General features: G+C 38.2%; 3 protein-coding genes across 6 annotated transcripts; 1 reads left to right on the top strand and 2 right to left on the bottom strand.

The window, feature by feature from the left end:
* Positions 1–286: 286 nt before the first annotated feature.
* Positions 287–1,953, bottom strand: LOC116771819 (probable protein BRICK1-B). The gene is made up of 3 exons (XM_032663795.2): positions 1,696–1,953; positions 980–1,062; positions 287–429 (listed from the first exon to the last, which is right to left on the bottom strand). The coding sequence occupies exons 1-3, from the start codon at positions 1,814–1,816 to the stop codon at positions 403–405; spliced, it is 231 nt and encodes a 76-aa protein (XP_032519686.1). The 5' UTR covers positions 1,817–1,953; the 3' UTR covers positions 287–402.
* A 526-nt stretch (positions 1,954–2,479) lies between these two features.
* Positions 2,480–10,740, top strand: LOC116771775 (focadhesin). Of its 4 annotated transcripts, none has more exons than XM_061528044.1 (19): positions 2,481–2,859; positions 3,053–3,256; positions 3,475–3,634; positions 3,883–4,019; positions 4,408–4,553; positions 4,820–5,376; positions 5,467–5,571; positions 5,774–5,892; positions 6,078–6,278; positions 6,825–7,017; positions 7,155–7,248; positions 7,435–7,634; positions 7,738–7,980; positions 8,174–8,434; positions 8,605–8,795; positions 9,152–9,271; positions 9,339–9,531; positions 10,043–10,170; positions 10,312–10,740. In XM_061528044.1, the coding sequence occupies exons 1-19, from the start codon at positions 2,579–2,581 to the stop codon at positions 10,334–10,336; spliced, it is 3,558 nt and encodes a 1,185-aa protein (XP_061384028.1). In that variant the 5' UTR covers positions 2,481–2,578; the 3' UTR covers positions 10,337–10,740. The 4 variants fall into 4 exon arrangements, with proteins under 4 accessions (XP_061384029.1, XP_061384028.1, XP_061384030.1 ...); XM_061528043.1 differs by having other exon boundaries at positions 2,482–2,859; positions 10,579–10,740; XM_061528045.1 differs by lacking the exon at positions 8,605–8,795 and having other exon boundaries at positions 2,480–2,859.
* Positions 10,209–14,141, bottom strand: LOC116771776 (protein C1orf43 homolog). Its single transcript, XM_032663738.2, has 5 exons — positions 13,792–14,141; positions 13,564–13,717; positions 13,237–13,456; positions 12,800–12,932; positions 10,209–11,568 (listed from the first exon to the last, which is right to left on the bottom strand). Exons 1-5 carry the CDS (start codon positions 13,951–13,953, stop codon positions 11,464–11,466), a joined length of 774 nt encoding a protein of 257 aa, XP_032519629.2. The 5' UTR covers positions 13,954–14,141; the 3' UTR covers positions 10,209–11,463.
* Between the last annotated feature and the right edge of the window lie 4,177 nt (positions 14,142–18,318).

Genomic DNA, 18,318 nt, shown 5'->3' with positions numbered 1-18,318 from the left:
ATATATTACAATTATTCAGCTTACTCAACTGGCAACACTGTGTTTTTTTATTTTTACGATTAAAATATATTTACCCAAAAACTGTGTAATAGAAACATTCCCATAATATAAAGTCATTTCTTTCTTGACATCACTTTAATTTAATTTTTTTTTTTTTCAAACACAATGCTAGAGATTTGTAAAATATATAATATATAATAATGTATACAAATGTAAACAATGCTATACATTAAATGAACTATGCTTAATTGAATGAAGTAACCAGAAAAATAAGGACAACATATAATTAAAATTAAACTATTTATTCCAAAGGAAACTTGTATATTATACATGTAAATGCTTATCTGTCTATAGAACAATATTAAATTATAAATAACTTCATTCATTCATGATTGATGGCATCTACGTCAGGGTTTCGCCTTTGGTGACCTGGAAACACGAAAAAAAATATATATTGTATCTTTGAAATTTTTATTGAAGGTTTCAAAGCACGGATAACATCAATGCATAAGTCCAACATGGTTGTGTGTTTAGAACAAGCACTTTTGACATAGAAAACACTTTGTTTAGCGTAATTGAATTGATTTAAAATAGTCTCCTAATATTTGTGTTTCGATACAGTAAAAAAATACTTTTAGTCTAATCTTCTACGAATTTATATATATAAGGATGAACAACTTGTTTTTCACTATAAGGTAATTGGTAATATCAATACGGATGTGAGGTCATGCTATGAGCATTGCCTCTTTACTATAGGAATATAGGAAGGAATCGAAATATAAGACCAATACTGTGGTTTACTTGCAAACTCACTGATCATTCTTCAAATATCTTTGATGAGAAGGTGGTATTGCCCAAACCAGGACCACATATGAGCATCAAATATAATTGACATAAAAAAGCACAACTGGACTCCGCTTTTTATATTAAGATGTGAAGAACATTCCAAGTACGTTAATTATGTGCAGTAGCAACTTACGCAAGCCTCCAAGTAATCAATTTTCCTTTCCAATGAAGTCAACTTTTCATTTAACGTGGCCAAGCGCGATCTACAGGACATGTCTGGAAGGCAGCAGCACAACAAATGTTTAAGACACAATTATCATAAAAATTTACAGATATCATGTGTGCAATATCATAATTGTTTTTAAATATGTGTTACAGAACAAACTCCTGGTTGTGTGAACCAGAATATTCCTAATGCCTCACAAGGAATGGGATGGGACTGCTATCTTAATACCAAGGCAGCTACATAGTCTTAAGTATAAATTATAAGAAAGAGAAAAGTAGTTGAACCCGGCTCCTGCACAGTGAATCCATTGAATGCTAAGAAGTTTCATCTCTATTGTACATTTATTGGTCAGATTTATAGTTTCCTGGTAATCAGCCTGGTCAGGAACCACATCCAAAATAACTAGTAGCTTTCAAATAGTGTGGTTATTATTTTTTTACACATCAATACAGATTATTAGAAATTAACAAAAATACAGAATACAATGAATCAAAGTCAGTAACAATAATCTATAATCTATATAATATTTAATAACTAATATTAATATATATTAAATAAAGAAACTGGCTTGCCTGCTGAAATAATTTCATGCCAATGACCACAAATTAAAGTTGTTCAAAGATAGGTAATGCATAGTTCTATAAAATATAAACTATAATCATTCTAATATTGGAAATGCTTACCAAAGGAATTGAGGAAATCTGTTATTTTTTTTATGCTTCCTGTTATAACTTCTATGTACTCTCTGTTCGCCCAATCCTGTTGGATTTGTTTTTGTATAGTTTCTCGCTGAGGAGTAGCCATTATTTTGATACTTTTCTAGTAATTACGATAATATATAAGTTGTGGTGTACAAATCACTGATTATTTACAATTCCAGAATACAAAATCAATCACAATTCACTTCGATAGATCCGTCACTGTCAGTTGAGAAAAATAAAATTCATATATTACGTTCATTAACACAATAAAATTTATGTTTATTATTTAATAAATTACATTAGGTAAGTAATTTATTTTATTTAAATAAAATTGTAAAAGATTAAGTAAATCCTATTTAATGAAATTACTTAAAGCTAGCTTTATTAATTAAAAAACCTTAATTCCCCTGATTGAATCATGACCAGCTGGATGTAAGCCTGTACAATATAAAGGTTAATAAATATAAAAATTATAGGACGAGAAGAAACTTCTCAGCATTCCATAGATTCACCGGGCGAGCGGGTGGCGGGTTCACCGCGTTAGAGGGAGAGGAGTTTTAATAGCAACGAATATATTATTATATAATTATGAAAAAGGAGTATAATTTCAAAGTAGCAATTCAGTATTCTTCTGACGGAATCTGTTTGAGCAATGTTTCATAAGTATTATTTATGTAACTTGCTATTAAAAATAAATAGCGAAATCTTAGAAGTTTCAAATTCTGAATGGATTGTAACCTTCAGTTAACTAACAGCTGATCATAAACGTTGACTTACTGTGTCTGTCAAATTTTAATAACAGATGTTACTTTGGGCCGGTGTGGTTTGAAAATATCGACTAAAATAAATTTTGTAGATAATCATAATGGATGAAATAGAATATAAGTTAAACACCAACAACAGCGTCCTTATAGTCAACGCTATAGATAAGTTGATATTGACAATTAAATCTAAGTTTAAACCTGGTGAACGTCAGAAATTCGTGTTAGAAAATGAAGAGTTGAAGTTTTTGAGAGAGAAATGTTCTTCAAAAGACAACATGGTGAGCCTGACCGCCTGCCAAGGCTTACTGGCATTGGTGGAGTTAGGAGTATTGGAAATTGCACACACAATGTCGACCGTAGTAACGCTTATCCCGAGCACACAGTTAGTACTTAATACTCTGATTTTATTAATTGTTTTATACAACTAATAACAATTTTTCGATATCAATGATATGTGAAACAAACAAATGTCATTTCAACTAACGATTTACTGACGGATTATGTTTCCGTAATGTAAAATTGTATTATTATATGTAGACGTAAATCTTCAATCATTTACAAGTATTTTTTTGTAGCAACTACTCAGCAATAATATCAACAATGGCCGGGCTGCTCATATTGGATCTGAAGTCTCGGCTCATTCCTGGCCAGCCATACAAATGCCAGTTTTCAATGCGTTCCCCTCAACACCCCTTCATCACTATACTTCAGAAGAACAAAGATATAGAAGACAATGTTATAGCACAGATGCATGCTCTGTGTACACATCCTGAATATATGTAGGTATAATCATAACCAGCTATTTGAAACAAATTTTTCCCCTAACTTCAGAAATACACAATATATCAGTGATTAAAATAACTATTTACTAACAAATTATATAACAGCTCTCAAACAATTATAGAAAGGTTGTACCAAATCTTTAGTGTCAACTTGATTGATCATATTTTTAAACATTTTCCGTCATCCTATATTAATTAAGCGATAAAAATTTCAGTGTTGCATCAAACAGTCTGGAGCTCCTTCGGCCGGTGTTTCTCTGGCTGACATGCAGTCCTCAAGCCAGCAACAGCATCAAACCTTGGCAATTACTGATCAGTCTACCAGAATCGGCCGCTCAAATCAACCTCTTAGTGGCCTGCCTTAGTTGTCAACAGGTAGTAGCAACTTTTTAAAATTTATTAAATGTGATTAGCCCTTATCAAAGCTATAATTTATGTTTATGTTTGAAGTCTGATCAATTACAGCATATTTATGATTCAGTATTGAAGAATTACTCATTCAGTTTCATTCAATACAATTTGGCATTTCTATGGAATGTAGAAGATATATATATATATAATTTGTATGTATGCTGCCCAAACTATTACCTAAATTATTTATCTTGTCTCGTTGGACGTGCTAGATACGTGATGCGCCGTCCTGTGAGCGATCGTTCAGTGTATATCGCTGTGTGAGTGAGGGGCTGCGGTCCCGGCCGGAGCTGGGAGCCGCTCTGTTGGCCGTTATTGCGCGCACCAGCGGTGAGCTGATGATACACGGGTTAGAAGAACATCTTCCATGTAAATGATCATACTGTTTTTTCGAATTTACTTGGCGTATTTTATCATTATCTATTTACCAGTATTAATTGCTGCTCGGTCAATCCGAAAGTCAAATTAGTCGCGAAGTAAATCCGAAAAGCGAATTTCTACTCAAAAGTCTTCTTCTTCTAGGGGATTATATTTGTTTTATCTGACCACTGTACTATGTACGGACTATTGAGGACTGTAATCCCTCCAGATGAAGTCCATTCATTTTTATGTTTGCTCTCCATGCGTCGCGATGTATTTAGCATGGACTGTGTGTTATTCCAGTGAACATATACGTATTTCTTTCTTTTGGTTTAAATGTGTTTACACAGTCATATATACATGCATGTGGGTTGTAGTATGGACCCTCGACCTTGTTATTCTCTCGTGGAGCGTGTGCTGAGCGAGGGCGGGCGGTCGGCGGTCGCGGGGCTTGTGATCATGATGCTGGGCGGAAATCTGGTTCACACATCCGCCCTGTATCTACATGAGTTGTTCCATTTATGTGAGTTCAATGTTAGTATACAATAAAATAATACTTAAAATAACAGCAACCAACTTTAATCAGCAAATTTAAATTAAATTAACTTACCATGGAGTGATTGGTATTTTTATTAGATTATTAAGTATATATTTAATTATATTTTGTGTTAAAAAAATTATATAGTTACGATATTTATAAAATATATAAAAATATTTCTAAGCAGTTGTGAGTATGCTTGTATATGTTATATGTGTTGAGTTATTTCAAGAAGGTGCCTTCTTCGACAGGCTTGAACATAATCACCAAATACGAGTTCTCGACTCTGTGTCTGAACTCATTCGTAGCTCTGTCGCTGCAGTGGCTCCACCTACCGTCGTATTTGACCAACAACGCTCTCAAAGTGTCATCGAAAATATTGGAAATCCATCAAAGCATGAATCGTCCGGACTCGGGGCTGTTCATGGCGAATATGAAAAACAACGCTGTCTTCCAAGAGATGGTCCACGTGGACCGGAAGCTGTACATACATTACAAACTGCTGGACACCTGGGAACGACTGAGAGACGAGCCTGACAGGCTGAGCAAGTGGTTCGACGGTCTGATGCGGTGCGATGACCGCCTCAAGGTCGAGCTGATGCCCTTCATCGCCGGCCTGGCTCTGGACGGGACGGGAGACGAGCGCCTGGTGCTGGCGGCGCTCCAGGGCCTCATACAACTCGTGGGCTTCAAGAAGGAAGTGTCCGTCACACTACTGCCCATACTGTTGTACAAAATAGCCAACGACCCCCGAGCCAAGGTCAAGCTGGAGTGCCTGAGAGGTCTACCGCTAATGGCTACCACCAAGGCGAGTCCCTTCAGAGTCTCGTTTATATATTGTGTGTTTCATTTAATGTAATCGATCATGTATTTCGATATTGTTTTATATCAAAACCAGGAGAACGTCCCAGCGCTGGTGTCGATCTTCAACAAGCTGAAGAACAGGAAAGGAGTCCCGACCTCGCAGCTCATCATGATGTACACCAGCCTGGCCGAGACCCAGGTGCGGGAGACATATATAGACATCCGAGGGGAAAACCGGTCTTTGTAGACCTTTCTCTTATTTTTGATTCTGTCGAATGTTACCCTTGTGAATGTCATGAAATTAGTAACTCAGTCAGTCGTGAAGAATGAGTTTTTTAGTTCCAACTAATGTTAACGCGAGTGTTAATGTATTAATGTGTTAATGTGTGGTCACGCTGCAGGTGCGCTGCTTCCCTTACTTACAAGAGTTGTTGTCGGACTCGTCGCTGCACCCGCACGACCTCAAGTGGGAGGTGGACATCGCCAAGGCGCTGGCCGTGCGGCGGATCTGTGAGATCCGGTTCGTTCATATATTGCTGTTCTCTGAAGGTCTCCTAGTTCCTCACACATCCTCTCCTCTCTCATACACACGAAGTGCGATTTATTTTTGGTTTTGAAGCCGAATATAACATACATCCGTGTGGCGAGCGGAGCGCTTGGAGTGCTCGTTCTTCTATATTTACTAAGCTCACTCTCATGCTCCAGGCCGTCCAGTCACGGTCTGGAGTTGGTTCCCGTGGTGTCGTCGCTCCTGAACCGCTGGGAGCGTTCCAGCGCGGGGCCGGTGTCGCTCGCGTTGGAGGCGCTCCGGCACCTGTGGCAAGGGGCGGCGGTGGCGCCCCCCGGCACGTGGCGCGCGCTCCAGCCGCGACTGGCCAAGGATAACAGGATACAAGTTCAGATCAGGTGAGGACTGCCTCCGCGTCAGCAGTAGGTTTACTGAAGTGTATCTTACAGGAAAATATATTTGGGTCACTACAGCAAAGTTGTCGCCCTGGAGGCTTCATCATCTGTCGAAGTTGCGAGCTTGCTTGTTACATCCACGGCAGTATCTAAGTGTATCCCACTTTGGTTCCCGCTGGTTACTAATGTTGAACCCGATGTCAGTCCCGGCACTGGTTTGCTAATTTTATTTGCTTTATTCACTGTATGGGACGCCATGGAAGGTCCAGAAACGAAATTCATGCAACAAACAACATATTGTATATGAGCTGCTTGACTCGGATCTCTTTTCAAGTCCCGCATCAAATAATATATATTACTTTTATATACCTGAATATTTCTCCGCGAGGTCTAAAAGTTATATATAATATTTTGTTTTATTGGTCTTTTAATTCTGTCAGAGCAGACCTCAAATTTTTGGGTCTCTATCGAATCAAAGCCGAAATCTATTGGAATGTTTTGGCCCACAAATTCAGTCTCGTGTACATGTCTTCTGTGTGTTTTGTGCAGCCTGTGTAATCTGCTGGCGGAGGCGCCCGCTCTGCGCGTGTCGTCCGCGGAGTACGGCGAGCTGCTGCAGCAGACGGCCGCTCGTCTTTGGCTCTTCATATCCGACTCGGACCAGCCGGCCGTGATCGGGGCGGCGTGTCGCGCGCTCGCCGGCTATAAGATAGAAGATTACACGCTCAAGGACATCCCCGAGGTAGCTTCAACTGTGACTACGTTGCATCAAACGCAGACCATGTTTGTGGACTTAATATATATTATCGAAATGTTTGACGCGTTGTGTGGTCTGAGAGACACAGAAGCGAGTTGTTCTGAGAGCGTGACATCGGACAGGTTTATCGGCGCACGGTGAAGCTGCCTCCGTCGTATTGCAAGACGCCTTCAGACGCCGCGAGGAAGCCCGAAGACGTCCTGGACTATTTGCCATGTGGGTCTATGTGCCATGTGGGCCGTCTGTATTGTGACATCAAATAATTAAATATCTGTATAAACGCCGCTTCTAATATATAAAAGGCTCGATTCGATTATTTTCCGATACGTCTTTTTGGTATCAATTTATTTAAATTCAGATGTAAATATTATATATATCGTAAATTTTGGATTCCGATTCCAGGTGAAGTCTGGCCGGAGGTGTTTAAATACACGAACCAATCGGCTCTACACTGTGTACAACACCTGGTGTCCAAGTTGATAGGGCGGGAGATTCGAGGGTACCGCAGCGGGGTCTATCACGAGCGGGAGGGGGGCAAGGAGGGGGCGGGCCTCAGTGTCAGCAGCGTATTGAGAGGGGTCGTGGAGGGACTTAGGAAACAGGTGATAGGATTTGCTTGATAGTTGTGTGACCCGAAAGTCTATGTATTTGAAGAACTGGTTTCACAAAATGTTTGGACTCCGCCTGACTCTGGTATGTCATCAGATGGTGAGCCCGACGTACGATTACTCGGACGCCGTCCTCCTGGCGATGTTGGAGACCTTGTCCTCGGAGTTTCCTAAGCCCCTGCCGCCATTCGACCTCACGTTCCTTCACGAGGGTCTGCACCGCGGGGCTCCGATGCGGGCTCGCGTCGTCAAATTGGCCGCCCGTCAAGCCAGTACCGCAGTGTCAGCCAAAAGACTGATTGAAAACTTCCTATCTGCAATCGACCCTGGGAATTGTGAGGTAGAACTGCGCTCGTCTGTTACAAAGCTGTTATATAAGAACTGAAGTCAGTCAACTCAAATAAGCAACGTATCATGAAAGCCCCTCGCCCGGACTGGACTCTTTGTATTTCAAATTATGTTTTTGGCTCACTAGCGTGATAAAAGTGATGTTAGGAGCGTTATTTTTTGGGCTTAGAAGGTTTTTTTTTCAGGAATCAGACATTTTATTGTTCTTCGAATATCTTCCTATCTTGTGTCGCACGATGCCCCCGAACCATCTCCGGCCTCCGCTCGAGAGATGTCTGAGCGACTCTTTCTCGAGGGTCAGGGTCAAAGGTCAGGAGGAGACGTTCATAAAGCAGTTGAACTACATCAAGGAGTGCCTCGACTGCGACAAGATCCACGACGCCAACAGGACCCTGCTGTCACAGCTGGTCGAGAGCTACTTCACTGTTATAGATGAGGACCACGTGGTGAGTGCAGAATCTCCGATTCATAGAATTTAACCATGCAAAGAAAAAGAGCTCTTTCAATAATGGGGCCACGTCACTACATTCAAAAAATTTTTTTTAGTGGAGCTAACTCCTCGTGTATTTCGTATATTCCGTCTGTAAGCCCTCTCTCCGTATGCTTGTGGGGTCAGGCGTGGTCCGCGTACCTGGCGGCGTGCTCGTCGCTGGTGGTGAGCTCGGTGGAGCGCATGTCGTCTCCGAGCTCGTGGTGGGAGGTGTCGGGCGCGCTGCTGAGGAAGGCCAGCGTGCTCCGCGCGAGGTTGGCCGCCAACAGACTCGTCTGGATCAACGAGATCGTGGACACCGCCGCGGGCCACGTCACGTGCGTTCAGTACAAGTGTTTATATAGTCCGGCTCTCTGTGAAATGCTAAGTAACTTGGCTCACACGATCCTACTGTAATGATCCGAGCGAATGTTGTATGATGTCTGTTTCTCCGGCACGCGAACATTACTGAACGAATTTTAATGAAACTTTTAGCTGCTGTAGTTTAGACACCAAAACAAAGATCTAAATCATTGTTTAGAGCGAGTCACGTGGTTCAGACTGTACGCCGCCGCCGGTTGATAACATAATTTTTTCAAAGCACACTATTTGTCTCCTTCAATATTGCTTCCCGTGTCCGCGAGAGACGTCGCGGTATGAAGCTGGTCATATAATAATATCAATTAATTATCAGGGAGCAGGAGTTCACGTTGCGATGTTTCCTACCCGCGCTACAGGCTACGGACGTCGATGCGACAAACACCCGCGAGTGGTTCCTGCAATTGATGGCTCGCACTCAGGTCGCCTTCAAAGAGTACGTGCTTCATACATGCACGATTAAACATATTTTACGTAAGTTTATATCAGTGTCTACTCTCCAGGACGGAGGAGGAGTCAGCCAGGTTATACCTGTGCGACGTGTTCTTCCTGAGCGTGGTAGTGTTCAGTGGTCTGTGGACCCTGGAGGCGGACGGCGAGGCGCTGGTCGCCGACAGGGACGCCAGGCTGGGGCTCGCTCCCGCCGCCCTCGGCCTGCTCGTGGACAGGGACGGCTGGACGGACTACACCGCACAGGTCCGTGGATATGTATAGGATGCTAACGAAAACATTCAAATTACACTTGCCTTATAAAACCAGTATTCTTTAATAACAAAACAAACCTTAACGACTAACTAAACTTTACTGTTTTAATATTTTCCCGCGCAAAAGCGAACACACCAGATGTCATCGCTTTGACGTCACGTCGGGTGCGTTCCTTAGTTTTGAAGGTTCGGGTCGAATTAAGGGTGCGGTCACTAAATGTATATTTAATTTGAGTGTTTTTTTAAATTAAATTTATCTTATTTCGATTTTATATTATAATTATTTATAAAACCTCTTTAAGACAAGTTTGTTCCGCTGAAGGTTTGGTTTGTTCTCTAAAATTTGCAGGTTTATAAGACACTATATTTTTTTCCGAATAATATATATATTTGCTTTTCTGTTATTTTTCTACGACTCTGATGTCAGTCAGCGCGTCGTTGTCCGTTTGAGTTTCTTGTGGAGTCCTAATGTCTTTTCCTTTATTTTGACATAAATGTATCAGTTGTTGGAGTGGTTGTGCCACACGCGCTCCGCGACCCGCCACGCCGGCGTGTCCCGCTGCTGCAGGCGCTCCGTGCTCGCCCTGAGGCACACGAGAGCCTTCCACGAGCACGCGGTCTTGATGAAGCTGTGAGTACTACCAACAAAGAATATAAAAAAAAATCCTATGAAAAAAATTGTCTTTATTGAATTTCTTTAAATCATACATATTTTAAAATATTTCGTGTCTCATATGGATCTAATATTTTTTCACCCCGGACGCCGCCGAAGATGGAACGACGTACAGGCCGAGTAGCGTGTGTGTGTGTGTGTGTGTGTCACACCGCAGCCTGGCAACATTTACACCGCTTTCCAAACATCACACTAATGCAGACAGGGCATTTTAAAAGCCATGTTCAATAATTCTAAGCGTGTGATCTCACACGACATACATAATAATGCGAATAAACACACATCAATATATATATATGGCTGTTTTGTATGTTTTAGAGGAATATAAACAACAACTAATATCATTATAACTTTTTACTTCAACAGAGAGCAAAATTTTGACAAGCTCGATGTTTGCTGCGAAGATTGAGATTAGGCGTCGGTGCACCTCCCGAGTGAGGGCAGGCGGCCGCCGGCCCGGGACCGGCCGTACTGAATGTACCGCAGATTGTTTATCAAATAAATGATTATGTACTGGAGTTGTGATAATTTGTGTTGCTTATTGTGTGTATGTCTAAACATTGTCACTAGTTGTAAGACAAGACTTAATTATTATATACTAGTTACCGTCTGCGACTGCGCCCACGAACACCATCGGTTAAGGCTCGAAAAGAAATGTAGCTACATAGAGTAAAAACGGTAGGTATGTTGACCAACGATCAGCGAGCTCTGTAGACTGTGACGCGTCACTCATATGATACAAGGGTTATGATCCCGCGGGAACACGCGGTTGTCGGGATGAATTCCAGACCATAGCTGGCTCTGAGGTCTGAGCTACAGAACAAAGTTTCCTCAGAATCAGTTCGTATGAAGGAGCAGCGCACGCCCTCACATGTTGTCGCATACATAACATGAGTTAGAAGAAGGGATTCCCTGTATATTATATACTTCACAGAGTGTATATACAGGTGTAGGCTGAAACCTTTGGTACAGATCCTTTTATTGACTTAAACCTATTTTAATGTCAATAGTTTTAGTTAATACATGTATGGCAATAACAGCGAACGCTCTGAGATACATACATCTCAGTATATTTAAATAAACATCTAGTCGCATCACAAGCCCCGTCCCCGGTCCACACATACGCCTCACACAGCACTTATCTTCAGTCTCCGAGACGTATTTCTTGGTCTGGAGCCGAAATATCACAAGTTCACTTATGTCAATGTCGGTAGTTCACAATGTTAGCGCCTCGTGATGGGCGCTCCGCCCTCAGAGTGCCGTCTCGTCGGCCGGGGGCTTGGTCGGCGGCTCGGTGGGAGTCTTCACAGGGACGCGGAGCACCTCGTCCTGTAACTTCGCCTCCACCGGCATGTTCTGGAAATACATAGATACGGTCAGGTCTATACGTAAAGGACAGTTTTGTATAAAAAAATTCTATACATTTCTGCCAACGTTACATTTATGTGTTTTTGATAATCCACGTTAATACTATACAATGACATTTTTTCTTAGTTTCCTCACGAACTCGAGGAACGACTGGGCTCAATAAAAAAAATCTAAGTATTATCACAGGTCCTTGTCACAGCTTTCTCTCATAAATCTAATATGAATCCCCGCGTCCCACCTTTAAGTAATCTCATTTTATTTAAAACTTTGGACTATTGTTTTGTTTAAGAGATGTTCCCATGAAACAGAAGGCCATACCATGCAGCAGTATAGGAGCCTCGGTGGTGACTGAACACAACGGCAAAAGCTGTTACGGAACAATATTGTCGGATATAACAAACTCGGTTAATTCAATAACTATATTTTTAACAAACATCTTACTGCTGAAGATAACCCACAGGGACTTGTAGCTACCCTCGAATGAGGCACTTAACCAAATATACAAACAACTTTGTAAATCAATTCATAGTATAATTAGTGATATGTATAAGTTTTAAAATTACAATAAAAATTAAAATGAGCTTCAGTACACATAGCAACGACATTGTTAAAGTGAATATTCTTTTTGTTTTGCCTGAATATTGCTTTACTGCCATTCCATCTATTGGTAGGTGGAGGTGTTCGTAGGGGGCGAGTGTGTCCCAGTGACAGTTTATTCCCACGAGTCTTGAAGACATCCAAATTTTAATGTAAAGAGACACAGACGCTGGCAAACTGTTCCATTCCCTTGTTATGCGCATGATGAAGAGGGATTATTACTTCGTTATAGCACAGGATGATTGGCGACCAATCCGTTAGATGGAACCATCCTGTGATTATACACAGTTGGCGGAGTAGTACTTCACGGGTGGGTAGCCCACGTGTTGGGTCCCTGACTGTGAGAGACCAGCGGAGCAGCCGTCTTGGGATCCCGCTATCGTCCATAATCACACAATACAACCACATGGCGTATGGTAGGCCGATCACATCACAAGGAAACTCCCCAATCTCAGCCCCCAGACCCAACCTCCATACAGTTTCATCAGACAACAACCCGAACACGAACAATAGGTGGTGGACGCGGCTATTCCAAACTACGTCTTACGGGTGGGTGGTGACCGCTTACCGATATGACTGCACTTGAAAGTTTAGGAATTTCATAAAACTGTACAACTGTTACCTCAAGCGCAGTGTAATGATTGTTTGGTCGGTGAGCTGTGCGGAGTCTCGCTGGATCCAAGAGGCGGGCAGGTCTCCGCTGAGGACTGCTCCGGACTGAACTCACGCACGACACACTCTTTAACAGACGAGCCCTGTAAATGGACACAGCATGTTTACAATATACCCTCCATCCACAGGATATGTTTGACTTATAATTTAATTAATATTATTGTGGATATGAACTGTTGAACAGCAGTGTAAACAAATTAAGTCTCGAGATAAATTTCACAAATTCCTTTGTGTTTTTGAAGTAAGCTAACGTAAGTAACAACAAAGCCCGTCACATCCTAGATTGTGAAATAAAGATGTTGTTCATTCAGATCATTATCTTTATAACAGAGCAGAGAATGTCATTCTATATGCTTCAACTAGTCTTTCTAGACAGAATAAACTTACGCATCCAATAACTTCATGAGTAGACGACTGTAAGCCCTGTACTCGTCTTCCCCAAATTCTGCTGGATGGTGTCTAGCGGACTCGTAGGCGTCACAGAATTGATGAACCAGCTTCTGCCCCCGACCATCTAGTGGCACTGCTAACGAAGATAGAAGAAACGCCCGTAACGACTCACGAGGGTGACGACGGAGATTGGGGTCTTGATGAGCTATTTCTTCTTCTGTCGAGATTAAAATTGATATATAATAGATTTACATAATTAAAACAAAAGTAAAAATTTGCAAAATAATCTGGAAGTTATGTACTATCTCATGGAAAACCAAGTACCAAGAGTTTTGACATCATCAACGGCCCGGAATCTATAATGGTAGGGTTGTTGTGGCTCCAGTATGTAGTGCGAGGGTTCTGTGGACAGCAGACGAGGTTCGTGCATTATACGCGGCACAGCTTCAATTCGACGCTCGATTTCTCTTTTCAAACACTGAAATGTGACATTAAAGGGGATATTTAGGGCTTTCTACTACTTTGAAAATCTTGTTAAATGTTTTAGTTCACCTTTTTTGCGTCTGTTCCAATAGGAACGTGGGGTCCTCTGCGTGATCGAAGGGCGAACCTGGTTATTTGTCTCTTAGCGAATATGAACAAGATTACAAATGTAAGTACACCGCCACTGATGATAAATATTATATTTAAAATGCTCGTGAAATCTTGATCCATGGCGTATTATAGCATAAGTATAATCAAGTAATAACAATTTATACTAAGAGTCACGTTCTGTTCTGTTTACTTATTAAACAAGCAATCTTTGCATCTTACATCAATAAATAATAATTAATTCTTTAGTTTGTAGCCTTAATTTATTAAAGATTATTCTTTATTTGCATTGATTTGACATTTGGTTCATGACATTGACAGTATAAAATAATAAAGACATGCCTCCGATTTATTTTCTTTAGCTACATATTATTTAAGCAATGACAATATTTTTTTGTTGATATTTAATAGTCTTATTAAAAACAGTTAAAATCTTTACTTATTAGTATTTGTTGATTCTATAAGTAAAAAATAAATCAGAAATGCCACTGCCAATTTTTTGGTAGTTACATAAAATGGAGTATATTTATTTAGATAAAACATTTTATTTAATGGAATTACTATTGTTATCTGCAAAAATAGCGAAAAGGCTTTTTGTAACAATACGTTTATTTTTGCAACCTACAAGTGACTAACTAAAATGAATAATCATCTTTACCTTAAAATTTTATGTTTTATGATATTATTCTAGTATCGAGTGCTATTATAACATTAAGTTATAATTTCGTTGGTAAAGTGACCTGAAGAAATAATATTAATGCAAAGTATATAAAAAATTAAATTAAATAAAATGGGTGAGACCATTTTAAAAAGGCATGTAAATATATTTGGATTATATTATAAAATAAAGGTTACAAATAATGCCAAATTGTTCCTGTGGAAAAATTAACAAATTATTTCACAGCAAAGGTTGCTCATTGAATGAAGTAATAATAATAAATATTCATTATAAGTTTTGAAGAATCTTATTTAACAAACATTTCCAAATCCATTCCTTTACAGAACTGCAGTTTGATGCGTAAATTAAAATATTGTTAGTTATAATGTTCGTAACGGCTAACCGTCTTTCATGATTGCTAGTTGAGGAATCCCACAGAATATTAGTTTACTATACTCATTTCATCATAGCTCCCTTTTTGTTTTTTATGCCCTTGAAGCTTTTACTCCAATGATGAAAAAATACTTAATAGCAAATTAAAATAAGTTTATTCACGAAGTCAAAGACAGAGATCCATTGTTATTATGGAAAACCTCTCATTCGCTTAACACATCAATGTAATTTGTAGAAATAATTACAATTGAAAGAATAACGCTCAAGCTTTTGATATATTTTGATATTTAAGATTTATTATAGAACAACAATAGCAATAACTTATAGAATAATATGTTGTATTTATCTATCCATTGTAATATGCCAGTGGAGACATTTAAAAGAAAAAAAAATACGGGTGTTTTTCAAATTGATGTATATTTCTAGTATTATAAATTCGAAAGTTTGTAAGGATGTGTGTTGTTCTTCCTTGCAAAATCTACAGAAGGCATTTCTATGAAATTTTTTGAGAAAAACTTAAGAATAATATATGGAATATAATTTATACCTTATATTATAATATGCCGTATTTTGTATGAAGTCACATGACATATACAAATCACAAACAGACAATTCACCCTAGTCTTGACGACACCAGAATTATGATTTGAAGGAAATATATAGGCAAACATACAGTGTTTCAAAAGAATTTTACTCAAATTTTGAAATAAAGTAGTTATAGTAGTAGTATAAAAACATTAATTATTTCAAACTTTGTAGATTTTGTAGATACTCCACATCTCAGATCTGTAATAATATAATTTTGTATTGTTTTTTTTTGTTTAGTTGATATGATGTTTGTCTTTCAAACAGTTCTAGTCGCTTTATTGTCTGAAAAAAGTATGTACATTGTTAATAACATTTCTATTTATCTTGGTATTGTCGGACCTGTCTTAGGATATTTAATTCTTGTGAGTTAGAAAACGATTAGACAAAACTATTGAGAGATGGTTGAGAGAGTATTTGTCTAGAATGTCCTGCCACTCACATACCTCAGTAATTGACAATCATTACAAGAGTATTATGACTAAAAATATATAAATATAAAATATATAATTCGAGGCTTTAAATAAAAACCGAAAACTGACAAGTCGTAGTGTTGCCAGGTTTGAGATATCCTATTGAATTTTTACGAAGCGGATTTCTTCAAACCCATAATACTGTTATAGTGTTCTAAGAAAAACAGATATATACATTCGAGAACAATCATTATAATTATATAGTATAACTTGAGAACAATTTGAGTACCACATCCGATTTACATGAAAGTCCTGCGAATGTTCTCCCAGTGCTATTGTCGTTTTAAGAGAAAAATTATGAAAGTAAGCACATCGCTAATGTTCCCATGGATAACATTTAGTAAATAATATTATGTATTATAATTTTTAATATTTGTAAATTAATACTAAGTATCTTATAGTCATATTCTGTAAGTTCATAAATAATTACATTTGTTGTTATTAAAATATAAATAGCATTTATACTTGTTATGTTTATCATCGTGTTATATGATGTATATTTTTTTAAACTTATAATTGTCGAAAGCCCACAATGATAAGTATTATTATTGTTTCGTAACACAAGTTTTTTTTTAATTAGTACCGGGACGTCCGGGACTCGTTAGTATTCGTCCAGCGTTCCCGTCGAGTATTCATCGTGATTTGTAAACAATCCTATTAATCTTTTTCTTAAAAAGGGCCAAGAACCTATTTAAATAAATTTCCTACATAAATTCACCGTTTGCAATCACAGTGTCACATGTCACCGAGATAGAGTTGTAAGATTGTGGATCTTTACCTCTACCAATACAACGTTTTAAAATTTAAATTCTTTAAGACTTATGTTATTCTCAGAAATATTTACTATGTTCATTAAATATTCAAAGACACGGCTTCTAAACAACTATTGTAATAAAATAATGTAATTAAACACATATTTAAAAGAAACATTTTAGTTTGTCTCGTCGCATTATTAGGTATATATGTATATAATATTTGTAATTCACAAGGGGCAAAGGAAGGGTTTCCTATATTTATTTAAGCATAAATCATAATCTTACTACTTAACGTTGGTTTAAGATTACGTTTTAGTTTTAAAAAGGATATGAAAACTTATTAAACAATATTTTATTTCATACTATGTAAAATGACATCAAAGGTTGTAGACAGATTATAAATTAACACACAATATTGTCCTAGGAATAGCTTGAAGGTAGCGGCGGGGTAAATCTTTGCAAAGGGCAATGAATTATGCTTGCATTATAAGACAATTAAATTCCTAGTAATAATCGAATATTCATCATATATGATACGCAAGCCGAACATAAATTCCATTATAGTGATTCTTTCTATTCAGTGTTGGGCGAGGTACGGACAGCTTCGGCGGTAAACGCGACTTGCATATTTATAACATAAAATGGAGGCCATTTTGACCGATGGCTTTAAATATGGCCGTCATATGTCAAACGCTGATTCGACGTAGAATGGTTTCGTTTACAAATTAGGTGTGCGTTATTATTGATATTGATTTTATAAATACCGCGAACAATACAGCCGATGCATCATCGTCTCATATACCTGTGGCGATTCAATTTTTATTATCATCGATATATGTGATATTCATTTTAATTGTGTTCATTATTCCACAGCCATATTATATATAAATTTAATTAACCAGCTAGATACATTATTTAGTTATACCGTGGTAATGATATGAAAAAAAAATCATAGACTTCCCTTCATGTCTTCGTTTAAATGTATTAATTTTATTTGATAAAAAACTGACTGAAAATCTACCTTCTATACTTTAATATAATCTGTTGAAATTTTTAATAAATTTTATTAAATCAACTTTTTATATATAAATAAAAAAGTGGTGTAGTTGTTATGAAACCATTTTGCTAAAGTAATATTATTCGGATAGTACATTAGGGTCTATATCGTGTTTAAATTATAATCCTATTATTACAAAACGGAATGTAATGATAATATTATTAAGTAGATAACATGTTTTAATATGAATTTTAATTTCAATCTGAACAGAGTACCCACGTGGCAAATGCGATTAATCTTAAGATGGACGCGTGTTGAAAACTGAAGTCAATATACAATTAGGCCACTGAACATTGTTTTGTTATATTGCGGAGCATTTAAAAATTAAAACAGCAGTATTGATACTATTAGGACTCCTAAACCGTCGAGTGCCTTTCACTTTAATCCTACTCGCCAAGGTTTGTAATGCGACATACGATAGATAGACGTAAAAATTTGAGGTGATGTGTTTAATGTTAAAAGAACAGACATCAAATCAACCGATTTTATTTGTATTTTTAGTTATTTCCCAACAAATTCGATCGAATATCTTTTTTTCCTGATAACAACAAACAACAAATTAATAAA

This window comes from Danaus plexippus (assembly GCF_018135715.1).
Source record: "Danaus plexippus chromosome 16 unlocalized genomic scaffold, MEX_DaPlex mxdp_23, whole genome shotgun sequence".
NCBI lineage: Eukaryota > Metazoa > Arthropoda > Insecta > Lepidoptera > Nymphalidae > Danaus > Danaus plexippus.
Note: the sequence above shows the minus strand (reverse complement) of the source record. Positions and strands in the feature narration are given on the sequence as shown.

Excerpts from the sequence above, each read along its gene's own strand:
- LOC116771819 (XM_032663795.2), bottom strand. The coding sequence starts at position 1,816 with ATGGCTACTCCTCAGCGAGAAACTATACAAAAACAAATCCAACAGGAT. Across the intron at positions 1,063-1,695 it reads AGATTTCCTCAATTCCTTTG|ACATGTCCTGTAGATCGCGC; the intron begins GTAAGCATTTCC and ends GCTGCCTTCCAG. Across the intron at positions 430-979 it reads TTGATTACTTGGAGGCTTGC|GTCACCAAAGGCGAAACCCT; the intron begins GTAAGTTGCTAC and ends TCGTGTTTCCAG.
- LOC116771775 (XM_061528043.1), top strand. The coding sequence starts at position 2,579 with ATGGATGAAATAGAATATAAGTTAAACACCAACAACAGCGTCCTTATA. Across the intron at positions 5,893-6,077 it reads CGGCGGATCTGTGAGATCCG|GCCGTCCAGTCACGGTCTGG; the intron begins GTTCGTTCATAT and ends CTCATGCTCCAG. Across the intron at positions 7,981-8,173 it reads TCGACCCTGGGAATTGTGAG|GAATCAGACATTTTATTGTT; the intron begins GTAGAACTGCGC and ends TTTTTTTTTCAG.
- LOC116771776 (XM_032663738.2), bottom strand. The coding sequence starts at position 13,953 with ATGGATCAAGATTTCACGAGCATTTTAAATATAATATTTATCATCAGT. Across the intron at positions 13,718-13,791 it reads TTGGAACAGACGCAAAAAAG|TGTTTGAAAAGAGAAATCGA; the intron begins GTGAACTAAAAC and ends GTCACATTTCAG. Across the intron at positions 11,569-12,799 it reads ATCATTACACTGCGCTTGAG|AACATGCCGGTGGAGGCGAA; the intron begins GTAACAGTTGTA and ends ATGTATTTCCAG.